This window comes from Ruditapes philippinarum, unplaced genomic scaffold (assembly GCF_026571515.1).
Source record: "Ruditapes philippinarum isolate M1 unplaced genomic scaffold, ASM2657151v2 ctg3226_1_1_1_1, whole genome shotgun sequence".
Lineage (NCBI taxonomy): Eukaryota > Metazoa > Mollusca > Bivalvia > Venerida > Veneridae > Ruditapes > Ruditapes philippinarum.
In genome coordinates, this window is record NW_026864279.1 from 23,605 (window position 1) to 40,664 (window position 17,060).

At 31.0% G+C, this 17,060-nt stretch overlaps 1 protein-coding gene across 2 annotated transcripts; it reads left to right on the plus strand.

Moving 5' to 3' along the window:
• The first annotated feature begins 76 nt into the window (after positions 1-76).
• On the plus strand, positions 77-15,857 carry LOC132725043 (uncharacterized). Of its 2 annotated transcripts, none has more exons than XM_060710029.1 (2): positions 77-622; positions 14,186-15,857. In XM_060710029.1, exons 1-2 carry the CDS (start codon positions 282-284, stop codon positions 15,534-15,536), a joined length of 1,692 nt encoding a protein of 563 aa, XP_060566012.1. In that variant the 5' UTR covers positions 77-281; the 3' UTR covers positions 15,537-15,857. The 2 variants fall into 2 exon arrangements, with proteins under 2 accessions (XP_060566012.1, XP_060566011.1); XM_060710028.1 differs by lacking the exon at positions 77-622 and adding an exon at positions 13,465-14,063 and having other exon boundaries at positions 14,186-15,851.
• Positions 15,858-17,060: the final 1,203 nt, after the last annotated feature.

Here is a 17,060-nt window from a genome sequence, read left to right on the forward strand (position 1 = left end):
TCAACAGATAAAGATACAACTGTGCAATGAAAAGGATTTTTTGGTCATTATCATTATCAACCTTAGCAGGTTAACTGAGCAATAATTTGAGATGACAATTATTCATAGAAAGAAAAAAAAGGAATAAGTTAAATATCATAACAGTTTGAAAACATTAGCATTGCAATTAACTTTCTGTTATGTAAATTATTATTTTTAAAATGACCGTGAAACGAAATTGGGACATCTTTATCGGTGAATAAATCAGTTTAGATAACACATTTGAATAAAAATTCTACAAAATGGCGACTGGTAGTAAAAAAAATACAGATATTCTTTCAGATGAAATATTTGACATATTATGTTCAATGTGTAAAAATAAAGGAAAAAATACTGAAAGCGAAAAATTCTGTGTAGATTGTCACGATTATTTTTGTAGATCTTGTGTTCAAGTTCACAATAAAGTACCGGTATTAGTTGGTCACAAGGTGCTAGATAAATCTCAAGTTAAGTCAAGAACCAGCAAAGGTCTACCGAGGGCACCAACAGAGAGATGTGACAGACACAGTCATAACCACATTGATATGTACTGTCAGAACCATGATAATGTTGGCTGTTCTACATGTATGGCAGTTGATCACAGGTAAAATTAACTACATAATTTTTTTTTCTCAGATAATATATGTAATAATTAGGAGGTACTTAGAGGTTTTTACATAATATTCTATCTAGATTAACCGATTATATGATACAGAAAATAACATATTATCTCCTCACCTATCTCATAGTCGCATATACGTAAACTGTGTTTTTCAGATTATGTAAGGATACATTCTACATACCAGAATTTATCCAAAACAATACTTACCAAGTAACATCCAGAGAAATTCAAACAAAACTCAAGGAAATAGCCAATACCCTTGCTAAACAAGCTTATAGATTTAAACAGGATAAACAGAAGCTGTTAAAGAGGAAAGCAGAAATATTGGCTAATATCAGAAAATTCCGTCAAGAAATTAATGACCATCTGGACAAAATGGAGAAATGTTCTATAGATGAGATAGAAGATAGAGTCAAAAGTCTTGAAGACAAGATTGAAGATGGTATAAAACAACTACAAGCAAACTAGTCTAAGATTACATCAGCTTATAATAAATTAACATCTTCAAACACAAATCAAGCTGAAGTATTTGTTTATGTTAAGATAGCAGAGGATGCTGCAAATGTTGCCGACAAATATATGGAGTATACAAAAATGAAATATGCAGTAGAAGACATCGGGTTTCAACCTGATAAAACAATTCTTACACAGTTAGAACACATGAACACCCTGGTCACATTAACAGAGAAACCTACAAAGATAGCTGTCAGTTTATTTCAGATTAAAGGAAATCAATCATATCATGTAAAAGTAAAGTCTGATACATATAATTGTAATATCACCAGTGCTTGTTGTATGGGAGATGGTACAATAATTCTAGCTGACAACATCAACAACAAGCTTAAACGGTTACACAGTTATAACTATACTGTCACTGACTACTGTGATCTATCTGCAGGGCCATGGCAAGTGTGTATGATCAATAACACACAAGTAGCAGTAACTGTTCCATTTTCAAATGAAGTTCATTTCATTTCTCTAGAAAGACAAATAAAAACAACAAACAAGATTAAAACTGATTTTAAATGTTATGGTCTTGCATATGCAAACAATAATTTATATATTTCAGACCATGACACATCAGTATATTTTTATACACTGTGTGGTAGGAAGCTGAAACAGTTCAGTAAGGATCAGTCAGGTCAAAAACTGTTCTCTGATATACGCAGTATAGCTGTCAGTCAGGATGCTTCTAGGATTTATATTGCTGACTATGATAATAGACTGATAGTACTTGACAACAATGGTCAGGTTATTACATCATTTAAGATAAACAATTAAAGAGGGCTACCTGTTGTAACCTCACTGAAACAGGCAGTGTGCTTGTATCTGGAAATGGTTCCAATAATGTTTTTCTGTTTACATGTGATGGTGAGCTGATAGGAGAGGTTATAAAAGCTGATAGAAAAAAATTCGGGGTTGAGTCAGTCTGTTGTAATGAACAAATGACAAAGATGTGTATAGGCAGACACGATGACAACATTGAAGTCTTTGATATCTAACCTGTTAAGTAAATGAATGCAAAATCAACTTTTAATCAATTAAGATAATTGAAGAATACCTTGATACAATATTCAAACATAAAAAACATAGTCAATAACTTGATAGTAACCAGTATTCACGCTTACAATATGTAATTCATTTTTTAATATGCATGTACATGAATTATGTTGTGAAAAAATTATTCGATTTATCATGTACAATAAATTTTTGTATTATAATTTCATACAAAATTGATATATTCTTTAAATTGTATGTTGTGTAAATGAGAGAGTGTTAATGAGTGAAATAAATGTATAATTCAAACAAATTTTTCTGTCTTTATCGAGAATTATTCATTTTTAAGCCTCAGTTGCGTAATTTAATGTGCTATCTTATTTTTCCCTTCTTTAAAGGCCCATTATGCCTAAATAAAACAAATATTTAGAAAAGGACAAAAATGTGTTTTAAACCGTTTATATAAATGTTTAAATGCTCCTGGAATGCCTATAACTTTAAGATACTTGAACCGAACAAATTACATGTCAATAAAGTAGTGTTTTGACTCCCAATCCCATACAAAATATTTATCACTATAACCGTTAAAGTACTAATTTGCAAAAAAAAATCAACAGAAGCAAAGCATTGTTCTGATCTTAGGCCAGTGAGTAATTTTGTTTTAGAAAATAAATATAACTGGACAAAAATCTCTTGAATAATGAAAATAAATTTTAAATCATATCTGGTGCATTATGGGTCTTTAAAACATTATGTCAATAACAAACAGGATGGTATTCATATTCTTTTTTGCTATACGAAAAACAGAACAAGAAAGAGATATATATCTTACTGAAGCAGGTAGTGTGCTGGTATCTGGAGGAAGCTCCTATAATGTTTTACAGCTTACATGTGATTGTCAATCAGAAAACAACTACATGTATATTGAAATATATAAAAGTTTTACTGGACACAAAGACCTTGAATAAAATTATAAACCCGTTACATCTAAAAACTGACAAAGGCATATAAGAGGTTTTTTGAAAAGAAACAAAATAATTAAAGTTTTGCAAGCAATACACAAGTCCACTACCGGTTAGGTCCCCAGCATCATACTGAAGGCGATGGCCATTCAATTATAATATTGTTGAAGACATGATTGAACTTAAATCGTTTCAGTTCATATTCTGTATGATAGTAATGTGTTAAGTTTCCATGCAATTATGTTTACACAAATATAATAATTTTTAAATAAAAACCAAGTTCAAAATGAAAATAATCACGGAAACCAAGGCGCTGGGCTTATAAATCTAATCACATGATATAGGTCTTGATAACGAACATGTATTTGAATTTTTTGTTAAGTTTATTACTGAGTATGAAATAGTTCAAAGTTTAAGGGAGGAATAATTCTGCAAAATGGACACTAGGTCATAAAATTATAGTTGAGAGTTTGTGGTTATTTCTTAAAGAAATAACGATTTTTGAGTAAAATATAATAATTTCTAGATGGATATAACTCTGAAAGGGCCAAGCTAAAGTAAGGAATCTTCTCATGTATAATTTGAGTGATAATAACGGACATATACTTGAAGTGTGAAGTAGATACCTTAGAAAGAAAAAGCTTAAGGAAAACAAACAACATTTTTTCATGAACATTCTTAAGTTAAAGGATGCTTATTCTGAAAACATAGACTTATGAACCTTACCACATATGATATGGGTTATAATAAGAAACATACAATTGAAATTTGAAGTATAAAGAAAAGAATAAAGTTTATAAAAACATTTTTTTCAAAGTAAAGGGGGTAATTCTGGTGCTAGTGTTACGAACCTTGTCACATATGATCTGATTGATTATCAGAAACAAACACACGTATTTGAAGTTTGGAGTAAATACCTTAAGAAATAAAGAAGTTATAGAGGAAAAGATTTGATTTTACTGCGTAAAGACTTTAAGTAAAAATCTGAACGCCGTCAACGACGCTGGGTGAGTAGGTCAGTTCTCAATGTTCTCCTTAATGTTGGGGCTAAACATGATGCTCATAATTTAAAAACGGCCAATTATCCATATTTCAAGTTCCATAAAATGATTTGAGGTTCTTTTTGAATCACAATTAAATTACATTTGCCAAATGTTGTCGTAGCAACCACAATTTTCAACATAGGAAGAACAAGAGCACCGCTAGGCGGAGCATTATATGCCCGAAAGTGTTTTTTTTAGTAAGGATGAAGCATTTGTAGGACATTACATAAATTAAATAAAGTATTAACTGCTTCAAATAGCAATCCTCCTATTAAGTTTGATTATTGTGGGCCAAATGGAACTTACATGTAAGTTATGCTCTGGAAACTGTTTTCAGTTAATAGTGACCTGGAACTTTGACCTTGTAACCCCAAAATCAATAGGGGTGTTCTACCCAATATGGACAATCATCCTGTGAAGTTTGAACACTATGGGCCAAATAGAAATTAAGTTATGTTCTGGAAACTGTTTTCAGTTTTAAAGTAATAATGACCTTGAACTTTGACTTTGTGACCCAAAATCAATAGGGGTCTTTTTCCTTATATGGACAATCATCCTATGTAGTTTGAAAATTGTGGGCCAAATAGACCTTAAGTTATGCTCCGGAAACTGTTTTCCGTTTTAAAGTAATAGTGACCCTGAGCTTTGACTTTGTGACCCCATAATCAATAGGGGTCTTCTACCTAATATGGACAATCATCCTAAGAAGTTTGAAAACTGTGGGCCAAATAAAACTTAAGTTATGCTCCGGAAACCGTTTTCAGTATTAAGCTAATAGTGACCTTGACCTTTGACCTTGTGACCCCAAAATCAATAGGGGGCTTCAACCAAATATGGACAATCATCCTATGAAGTTTGAATACTGTGGGCCAAATGAAATTTAAGTTATGCTCCGGAAACGATTTTCAGTATTTAGCTAATAGTGATTTTGACCTTCTGACCCTAAAATGAATAGGGGTCTTCTACCCAATATGGGCAATCATCCTATGTAGTTTGAATAATGTTGGCCAAATGGCACTTAAGTTATGCTCCGGAAACCATTTTCAGTTTTACGGTAATAATGACCTTGACCTTTGACTTTGTGACTCCAAAATCAATAGGGGTCTTCTACCCAATATGGGCACTCATCCTATGAAGTTTGAATACTGTGGGCCAAGTGGAACTTAAGTAAAGCTCCGGAAACCAAATTGCTAACGGACGAAAAGACGGACGGATGGACGGACACCAGGGGGTATGCAGACGACTGCATTTTTTCCATACTGCAATATTCAGTGCGGGGTCTGTACTCTCAATGTCTGAAAAGGCGGATGAACCCTCATTAAGCATAGAATACATTATTTTCAGTACTTATCACCGCTTTTGAGTACCGCTCAAGCTGGTGCTAGGGGCGTGAGGGATGTTGCACTTTTTCAATATCACTCATATACAGACTCAATCAAACCGGGTCTGCAATTTCCATGTTATTTTGCTGATTTTAATGCTTCCGAGGGATCACCTTTTCCAGATATTTTTGCACATGCATACTTTTACAAGCAAAGGAAATTTTAATATGAAAAATATTAAATTGAACATGCATTTGTGAACAAAATCTATTACTTTGTCACATAAACATGTTGTATACATTTGTCATTGTTTATCATTGAACATCCATTTTGTCAATTTTCATAATCAAAATTGAGCTTGGAGTGACAAATATCCCGACCAATTCTGACACTCCATGTCACATGATTTTATGTAAGTCCATTACTTTGAAAGTGAAGATTTGAGCTTAAAATTGAACTAGTCCTTTAAGAAGTATAGAATTTATTGTGCTGACAAATAAATGGAACTTCCAGTGTGACTTTGCTTTTTTGCTGGCACAGCAGCGGCAAATAACTGCATATTGACCATTTAAACAAATTATTTCCTGTTGATATCTTTGCATAACATGTCTTACCAAATCCTATGGTTATATAAAACATCTTGTCACGATGTTATCAACTAAATATAATGTCAATGAATCATGACATTTAAAATCCATGCTACGAAAAAATGTCAATGTATTTCCTTATATTGTATACCTTAGATATAAAACATCCTGATGCCATCAACACTTTATGAAGTCAAAAAAGAGATGTCATTTTAAATCTGGAGACCGAAAGACTAACAATGAAGCATAAAAGTATGTACATGAAAAGGTATTCTATATAAGTTGTAAATGTTGTTTAATCTGTAGTTTGGCAAACCCAATTGTTGACCTTAATCAGAGGAATTAAAATCTGTACTTAAAACATCATCTCATTATGTCTGATATTCATGACATTCAAAAATGCAGAGCAGACCTTTAGTTGATGATGGACTGAAAGAGGAACATCAAGCGTCAAGCAGATCATTATATATCTGATATCTTTTAGTACGTCTAAAATTGATTAAGATTGTCAGGTATATTTTTTAATCATAAAATTATTCCCGATACTAACCCAAGTTAATGTAAGTAAATATATAGGGATAAAATTGACCTTTGTTGATTAATGTAATTAAACTAACTGAATTTATGTGTAGTATCTGTATCACTGTATCACTGCATCACAGCAACAATTAGTATGGTTCCATGCAAAAATTCTAAACATATATGTATATGTTTATACAAAGGGCAGGTAATCCGGACTTTGCAACAGTTTGTCATCACAAGCGCCTGTACCACGATGTGGGTACTAATCAATGAGTATAAAGATGCTTGCTCAAAGACGGGACTTGAACCCTCACAGCCGTCAATCCTAGATTACTAGTCTGACTCGTTTGATCAAAAGTAATTATGTAACTATCATAACTGTAAAGAACACTGCACCTCTACCTAGCTCAAATCGAAATGAAATCACTAGTATAGCACCAAGCCAACCTGGACATCTGTACAGTCTGTATTAATGGCTGATTAGATATCTCATATTTCCAGAATGATATCAGACAGTTAAGAAATTGAAAGTTTGGAAAGTTCATTTCATATATTAGCAGGTTAAGGATAAGGCTTGCAAATCTATAAGTCTTACCACAATCTTATCTGCCATCTCGGCTTATATCAATAATAACGCTCTTATCCGAAGTTTGACGGAAAGGGCCGAGAAGATGCGATTGAGTCTTACCAGAGTTAGCTAGCACTGTCGCATTCTCAAATCTTTTTTTCCCTGACAGCCCATTAGATAACCTTGTCTATAACCAGAAGATTAGTAATGGGTACAGTACGAGGTTTTCTTAAAAAGTGTTTTCTTACAGACGTCAGATGGCAGTTTGCTAGGAAAAACAACAAATTGTCCGAGGATAAATTATTGATTGTCCTAGCGAACAGTTCTCTTCGCGTCTGTAAGACACTTTGGAAGAAAATACGAGTAACTGTATCTGACATATATGACGTTTAAGTATAAAGAACAAATAATTAAGACATTTAATTGTAGAAAGATTTAATTTAAATTTAATTTTAAAATATTTGCATGGCCTTTAAGGTTTTAGCAGCGAAAGGTGTAGATAAATTGTATTCGCACGGAATTTTCGTGCACTTATTTCAATCGGACAGAATATACTTTCATTTAAATATGATAAACAATGTATAAATAGCTACCTTCTTTAGAGAGACCAATTATGTCATTCAACATTGAAACCGTCTCTGACAATGTTATGTGGATAACGTTTTGAATCCGGAATTTGGTAAGTTAAAGTATTCAAATGCTTAGCTTCATGCAATGTGTAGCTGTATATGGCCAATGATTTTTGACGGTCGGGGCTGGGACAAAAAAAATGTCATTTTAATGTTGTTTTTATAGAATGTCAGACGATATATAAAAAAGATATAGCTTAAGCATCATCCAACGAACAACTGTAAGTTTCGTCAACGCTAAAATCAACAGTAACTATGTTTCTGGAAATGGCCATCCAATTAATTTGATTCATTCCTCGATCATGTCGATGAACTAAATATTTACTCATGAGTTGCGCTATCAAGTTCGCTACAACTTTCCGTCGGTTTCTATGGTGCCCTGTTTGAAGCAGTTAAAACATCGCCTGTTACGATTTTAGATTAAAAATCTCTTGTTTACGCTCGACTATTTGAAAAAGGAAGAGCTTTTGTCAATGTGAATTTTGACAGAACTATGGCCCCTTTGAACTTAAAAATTCTACTTTATACCCTGCGGGTTGGAGCCCGCGGGGTATTGGTACGCGATTAATCTATGAGGCATGGAGGAGCAAGTGACCTGTTTTCGATACATAAAATTGTAATACATGTAAATTATCAATGTTGCTTTAATATCTATCTCAAATTTTACAAAAAATATTTTTTATGTAATGAAAATACAATGTATGAAATATTAAAACATTCGTGGTGGCATCTGCCATAATAATAGTATATATATTCTGCGTAATATTATGTGTTTACCTTATTTTATTTCTTTCTTTTTTCTTTTTTAATCTTTGCACGGCATTATTCAAACAATGGCATTTAATCGTTTTCTTAAAAAGAAATAATTGTTTTATTTCACATCAATCCAGAAATACAAAAAGCATACAGATCATTTTTTGACGAAATCCGAGAACTCCGTGACAGTTATCAAAGGAACTTCTGATATTCTCCGTAAAACACTTTCTCTCCCAATGATATTTACAGTTTTTCTAGTCAATCAATCTATACTGATGGAATTGACCTGATTTTCGTAATGTAAATATACCATATAAGTAAATAACCTACCTGTTTTAATCTGTAAATTTTAGATTTTTGTCATCATCGGCACTCCTTATGCAGTGTGCAAAAGTATTATTTCATACGTTTGAGACTTTAAAAAATCAAGTGCAAAATCTTGATAACTGCAAGATCTGCGGGCATATCCATCTTAGAAATATAACGAAATTCCTCGATCCTGTGTATGAGATTTTCTGAAAATAAGTCCATACAGGTAGTTAATTTTTAAACTATTTAAGATGAAGTTATGATTCTTTTGCCGTGCACTCCCATCTTCTGTTATCAAGTTATATTTTAAGTTTCACTGGAATTTCAAAATACAGGTAAACACAGAAAATCATAACCTTTGACCTTTAAGTATGACTTTGACTTTTGAGGTAGTATCTGGTTGTTGAGCATGATACATCTTCTTATTATGGTAATTTAAATGATATGTTTTCTACTAGGGTGAACTTTTGTGCCAAATAAAGTTAAAATCTCTTGATTGATAACAAAGTTATGCAACAGACACGAAAAATTAACTCCATCAGACAATGTTGACCTTTGATTGAAGTGTGTGTGCCCTTACCTTTGAAGTAGGGCAATAGGTGTTATGCAACACATCGTCTTATTACAGTGAACATTTTGCCAAGTTATTTCAAAATCCTTTGATTGATGAACAAGTTATGAACCGATCACAAAATTTACAATTCATCAGACAATATTGCCCTTTGATCTCCAAGTATGACCGTATTTTTTGAGCTCTGGTTGTTTCGTATGACACGTCGTCTTATTGTGCCTTGGTTTTAAAAAAATCCTTAAGGATTGAAAAGTTAAGCACCGGACATGGAATATATCCTCCATTAGAAAATGTTCACCCCTCATTTCCAAGTGATACCTTGACCTTGGAGGTATTGTCAAACTGAAGAACATTATATTTCATGTTTTATCCTAATATATACTAACACAGTTCTTCTTGTTATCCTACACTAATCGCTATTTAGACATGTACATTTGCTACCTGGTAGAAATTCTTAAGTTTATGAATACTTTTCTGCCCCGACAGAAGAAAATTTAATTCTAAACATTGCCATTTTGGAATGGTTTTACTTCATTTAGGAGCATATTCCATTTTACCCCGTAATGTGCTCCATTTTGCCCCAAAGACGGGGCTAAATTGAAGATTTCACAAGACGGTTTATTTGGTGATAGCTTCTACACCAGAACAGAAGCGGGTATCTTTAAACATAATATCAAATTGTAGTAATATCGTGATACAGTATTATTCTACATTCATAGATAAACTAGAGTAGGGCTTGAAGTTGGTATATAAATGGGAATAAATCATGGCATTGAATTAGTTTAGGTTGTTTAATTATTTGCGTTGGAAAAATCACGCTTTAGATCGTCATTATTTTACATATTATTTAACGATTTAAAAAGATCGTATTGAATGAGATAATGAAAACACAATATCGTGACAGTATGATGATAATAATAACACGACAGCACTCGTTTACACAGAACGGTCGAATTTCTGAAACGAAGCGAGGTAACCCTTGTAGTTATTTTAGTAGCAAATAATTAGATTATTTCCCTTACATATTTAGGATATTCTATAGTTAAGAAGGAAATTTTAATTGAGATACATGCTTTAATGGATATAGTATCAGATTAAGATCGTGTTTCTAGGGAAATCTGAAGTACAGTTTTGTTATACGTCGGCGGATGAATTCTTGTTTGTTTGTTTTTTTCATTGGACAGAACAGAACAGAATTAGAAACATTGACAGCTTTATACATGTATTTAGCTATAACCCTCAATTCAGAACTTTGTTCATTCTTTAAAATCAACAATTTTCTTTTTTGTGACAGAAACGTGTATAAATGAATAAATAAATAAATGAATAAATAAATAAATAAATAAATAAGAAGACAAGTTACCTATAAACATTCTCCTGATCTGTGATAAAACATTGCATTTGGTTGGATAGGGCTGAATTTCAAAATCGATTGTATCTTTCTACCTTTTAAATCAACATAAAATGATATAAATAAATAAAGTTTTGCATGTATGCCATAAGCTCTGCTTTAACTAATAGCGTTTTTTACATGAAGAGATAATTGATATTATCATGGTTTTCGTTTCATGCTAAATCATTATTTCATGGAAAAAACATTTTTGTTCTTAAATTTATTCAGGTTATTTACTTTATTTTGCTTTATGAATCGCATACTGTTAAACCAAGCCTTTTTTTTTTTTCATTTATTTGATATTTGAAGTATAACAATACAAACATACATATTAACATACAATTCACAGACTCATACCTATAATTTCAATAACAAAAAACTACATAAGTATGAAAAAAAAACATCCATTTACTCCATATTTCTACTATATATTTATTCATTTCAAAATCATGCAGTCCCACTAAAATTCATTATTTTTTTTTTTTCATTTATTTGATATTTGAATTATAACAATACAAACATACATATTAACATACAATTCACAGACTCATACCTATAATTTCAATTAACAAAAACTACATAAGTATGAAACAAAAAAAAACATCCATTAACTCCATATTTCTACTATATATTTATTCATTTCGAATAAAAGAAAGAGTATTTCAGATAAAGAGAACTGAAAATTTTAAAGTACATGTATATTCAAAGATATTTTAACATTATTTGGAGAAAGGGAGAATGAAAAAAAGAAGGATTTTTGAAGTATATTCAAAAATATTTAACATTATTTGGTGTAAAAATAAGGAAAGAGAGAGAAAAAAAAAACAACAAAGAAAAATGTCAGAGAAAATATACATACACAAACATACCACACATACATTCAAAAGGATACTTTTTTCCTACATACATACAAAACATACATACAATCGCAAAAAAGAGACCAAAAAAAAAAAGGAACAAGCGAGCTAATTTCAATTAATTTTCTTACGTTTTATGGTTTTTGAAATTATTTTAACTTACTGTTGGTTTTGTTAGGTTAGAGCGTTAAACAAGTTACCCATTTTTGTTTGTGTGATTCAACGTTATCATTTAAAAAAGCATTTCCTCTTCAATTTGTATTCTCAATAGCAAAAAGTTTTTTGAAAATATCAAAAGTTGGTTCATGCTTTTGGTATTTCATTTTAAGGATAAAATATTTCATAAGTATGATGATATAAATTTACTAAAATACTATTAATATTGTTTTTCAGTTCTCCAAAAACACTGTTTCTAAATTATATGAGAAAACAATATTGATTGATAAAAGAAAAGAATGTAAGTTTGACCATAAATTTTGTACAATAGTACATTCCCAAAAAAGATGGTAAAGCGTTTCTAAATTGCTACCACAAAAATCACATAGATTTGAATTACAAAGGCTATACTTAAATAACATTGTATTAGTTGGAATAAGTCTATGAATAAATTTGTATTGAAAATTTCTCAATGACACGTCTGTAGTACTTTTAAATGGAACCATATATATTTTTTGCCAATCCAACTCAGTTTCTATTTCTTTTCCCCATTTCTCTTCATTTGTATTTTTGAACCTTTCATCATTTTCAAGTTGAATATTATATAAAAGCTTATTTGTAGATTTGATTTTTTAACTTTATTTAGGAGTGTATCTTGTACTTCGTTTATAATTTCTTGTAGATTTCAGACTATTAAGATATCCTTTTGGTATATTATTCACAAGCGTGTAATATTTTAAAAAACTCAGCATTTTCCATACCATAGATATTTTTAAGGTCTTCAAATTTGTAGAGTTCATTTTTCCTATAATCATATAGATGTTTACTAAATATAGAATACCTTTTTGATGCCATGTTTTATAGTACACCAATTTATTATCAATTTTAATATTCGAATTATTCCATATTATATGTTTAAGGTTATCTTTTTTATTATTGTGTTCTTGTTGAATATGAAACCATGACGAAAGCACATTGTTTACAAATGAATTATGAGGAAAAAGCTTATTGATATCTGATTTCGAAAGATTACAGTCAAATATAAGGTCATTTCCATACTGTTTTATCTTTTGATTTATAAAAAGTTTCCATAATCCTTTATTGTCCTCATTTATATATCGTTTGACCCAATTTGCCTTTACTGCATTTAAAAATTATTAATATCGATCATTTTTAAACCACCATTTTTAACATTAAGTTTTAATGTTTTACGTTTGATTTTTCTGGCTTGCCATCCCAAAAGAAACAAAAAACATTGCTTTAATTATTTCTTTTATCTTATTACTTGATGGGTTTCTAAAACTGAAAATGGATACAACAGTTTAGGTAAGGCAAATGTTTTTATTACCATCACTTTACCCATAAGTGTCAGTTTTCTGTGTTGCCATTGTTTTAAGCAAATAAAAAAGTTTCTTAGTTTTGGTTCTAAATTTATATCTGTATTTATTTTGTAATTAGACGAGAAAAGAATGCCTAGAGTTTTTGCTGAATCAGATGTCCAATTGAATTTTTTATATTTACAATGTTCTATATCACTTTTCTGTTAAACCAAGCCTATGTAAACACTTTACCCTGTGTATGTAAATAGGTTTTATCGATTTAGAAGTTAGAATCAATATTTCAACAGATAAAGATAAAAATGTGCAATGAAAAGGATTTTTTTGTCATTGGCAACCTTAGTAGGTTGAACCTTCGCACTAAACTAAGCAATAATTGGAGATGATAATTATACATAGAAAGAAAAAGGAATAAGTTAAATATCATAACAGATGTAAAAGAGAAATTTGAAAATTTGGGAACTTTTGCTGTAATGTACATTATTATGTTTAAATGACCGTGAAACGACATTTGGACAGCTTTATCGGTGAAAAGATAAATTAAGATAACATATTGAACAAACTTTCTACAAAATGGCTGATAGTGGAAATGTAGATACAGATATTCTTTCAGATGAAATATTTGATGTATTATGTTCAATGTGTAAAAATCAAGGCAAAAACGCCGAAGGTGTAAAATACTGTGTAGACTGTAAAGATTATTTCTGTGTCAATTGTGTCAAAGTTCACAGTCAGGTACCTGTTTTAGTTGGTCACAAGGTGCTAGATAAATCTCAAGTTAAGTCAGGAACCAGCAAAGGTCTGCCGAGGGCACCAACAGAGAGATGTGACAGACACAGTCATAAACACATTGATATGTACTGTCAGAACCATGATAATGTTGGATGTTCTACATGTATGGCAGTTGATCACAGGTAAAATTTTCTATATAAACATTCTATCTTAAATACCGATTGTATGCTACAGAAAATAACATATCATCTCCTGAGTCATGTCAAAGTTTCATATACATAAATTGTGTGAACTTATTTTTCAGATTATGCAAGGATACATTCTACATACCAGAATTTATCCAAAATAATACTTACCAAGTTATATCCAGGGGACTACAAACAAAACTCAATGAAATAGCCAAGACCCTTGCTAAACAAGCTGATATATTTAAGCAGGATAAACAAAGGCTGTTAAAGAGGAAAGCAGAGTTACTGGCTGATATCAGAAAATTCCGCCAAGAAATCAATGACAAACTTGACAAGCTGGAGAAAAGTTCCATAGAAGAGATGGAAAGTAAAGTCAAAAGTCTTGAAGACAAGATTGAAGATGGTCACAAACAACTACAAGCATACAAGTCCAGGGTTACATCAGCTAATGATAAATTAGCATCTAAAAACACAAATCAAGCTGAAGTGTTTGTTTATGTTAAGATGGCAGAGGATGCTGCAAATGTTGCCAACAATTATATGAAGCATGCCAAAATGAAAAGTACAGTGGAAGACATAGAATTTCTACCAGATAGTACAATACTTACACAGTTAGACCAAATGAAAACCCTGTGCACATTAACAGAAAAACATACAAAAAAATCTGTCAATTTATTTCACAGTAAAGGAAATAAATCATATAATGTAAAAGTTGAGTCTGATAATCGCATTTGTAATATCACTAGTGTCTGCTGTATGGAAGATGGTACAATAATTCTAGGTGATGGCAACAACAGGAAGCTTATACGGTTACACAGTTACAACTATACTGTCACTGACTTCTGTGATCTACCTGGATTTACACATCAAGTATGTATGATTAATAACACACAAGTAGCAATAACCGTTCCATCAAATAAGGAAGTTCATTTCATTTCTCTTAGTGGTAAAATGAAAACAACAAACAAGATTAAAACTGATTTTGAATGTTATTGTTTTGCATATGCAAACAATAATTTATATATTTCAGACTTTGCCACATTATTATATATGTATACATTGTCTGGTAGGAAACTTAAACAGTACAATTATGAAAAATCAGAAGATAATCTATTCTATGACATACACAGTATAGCTGTCAGTCAGGATGCTACAAGAATTTATGTTGCTGACTTTTATAAAGGACTGATAGTACTGGATCACAATGGTCATGTTATTACATCATTTAATGGTGAACAATTAAAGGGGGCTAGCTGTTGTTATCTCACAGAAGCAGGCAGTGTGTTGGTATCTGGACAAAACTCTAATAATGTTTTACAGTTTACATGTGATGGTGAGCTGATAGGAGAGGTTATAAAAGCTAAAAGTGGAAAACAAAACATTACATCAGTCTCTTGTAATCAACGTATGACTAAGATGTGTATAAGCAGACAGGGAAGTGACAATATTGAAGTGTATGATATCTAATCTGTTAAGTAAATATATTTTCAATTTAAACAGTTCAAATAAAAAAAGGAACACTTTGATTCATATGCAAAATACATAGTTCAAACATAAAAGGAAAAACACAGTCATTTAAATAACTTTATTGTGACTAGTATATACATGTACAACATGTAATGATTCTTGTTTAATTCATTGTTAATATACCTGTTAAGTGTTGTGAAAAAAATTATTTGAATTATCATGTATATTATATTGTTGCACTATGATTTAATACAAAATTGATATATTTTTGAAATTGTGTGTTGTGAAAATGACTTGTTGTTCATGTGAAATAAATGTATAGTTTAAACACATTTTGTATCTATAGTGAGAATCATTCATTTTAATGACTAAAATACTTAAAGGCCCATTATGCCTAAAATTACGAATATTTAGAACGGACAAAAATTGGATTCTTAACGTTTATATAAATGTCTCAGTGTTCATTAAATGCTTACTACTTGTAGAAATTTGAACTGAATAAAAATTACATGTAAGCAAAATAGAAAAATGTAAACAAAGTAGTATTTTGCCATCTATACAAAATACTTCATAACTACATCTGTACTTCTTTGCAAACATTCAAAAGAAGCAAAATATTGTTTTCGTCAAAACATTACCCATAGGCCAGTGGACATTTTTTTAAGAAATAGTATTCTATAGAATATAATATTTTAAAAGGACAAAAACCTTAAAAATCTATAGAGAAATAAAAATAATTTTGATAGCATTTTTTGGCGCATAATGGGCCTTTAAAATATTCAGTCATTAACAAACAGGATGGCATTTATTCCTTTTTCTTGCTAGAGGACAAACAGAACAAGAAACCTATGCAACAAAATTATTAGAAATTGCAAGCAAAACAAAAGTCCACAACCGGTAAGAACTACAGCAACAAACTGGACTGCCAAACCATTCAATTATGCCATTGTGGAAAACATGAATGAACTAAAATCTTCTGAGTTCCATAATTTGTCCGTATAATATTAATGTGTTAAGTTTCGTTGCCTAATAAAAAAAATACGTTTACAAATATAACAATTTTCAAATAAATTCCTTAGTCAAAATGAAAATAATCATGGACACAAATGTTAGTGGTTAACAAAGGCGCTGGGCGGCTTATGAATCTTATCTCATATTATGTATGTGTTGATAATGAACATATTAAGGTAAATCAATGGAAACATATGAAAGTTATAGAATAAACAAGAGCTGTCACAGAACGTGACAAAAGCCCCCGAAGGATTCTAGTTATAAACCACCTGTTACCTGTTAGTGTGGTGGTAAAAATTGACAAAGTTCGAACCTCAGCAGTGATATTTAAGTTAGAAAAAGAAACCTGGGTACATTTCAAAAGCACATTGTCCATCTATGTGACTTTATATTTTTAAATGAAAATTGAAAACTTTTATTGTATATGGAAGTTTACAGAGTGGACACAACAACCACCATTTATATGTATTATAAACAAAAATATTGAAAAAGTTTAAACCCCAGCCAGTGACC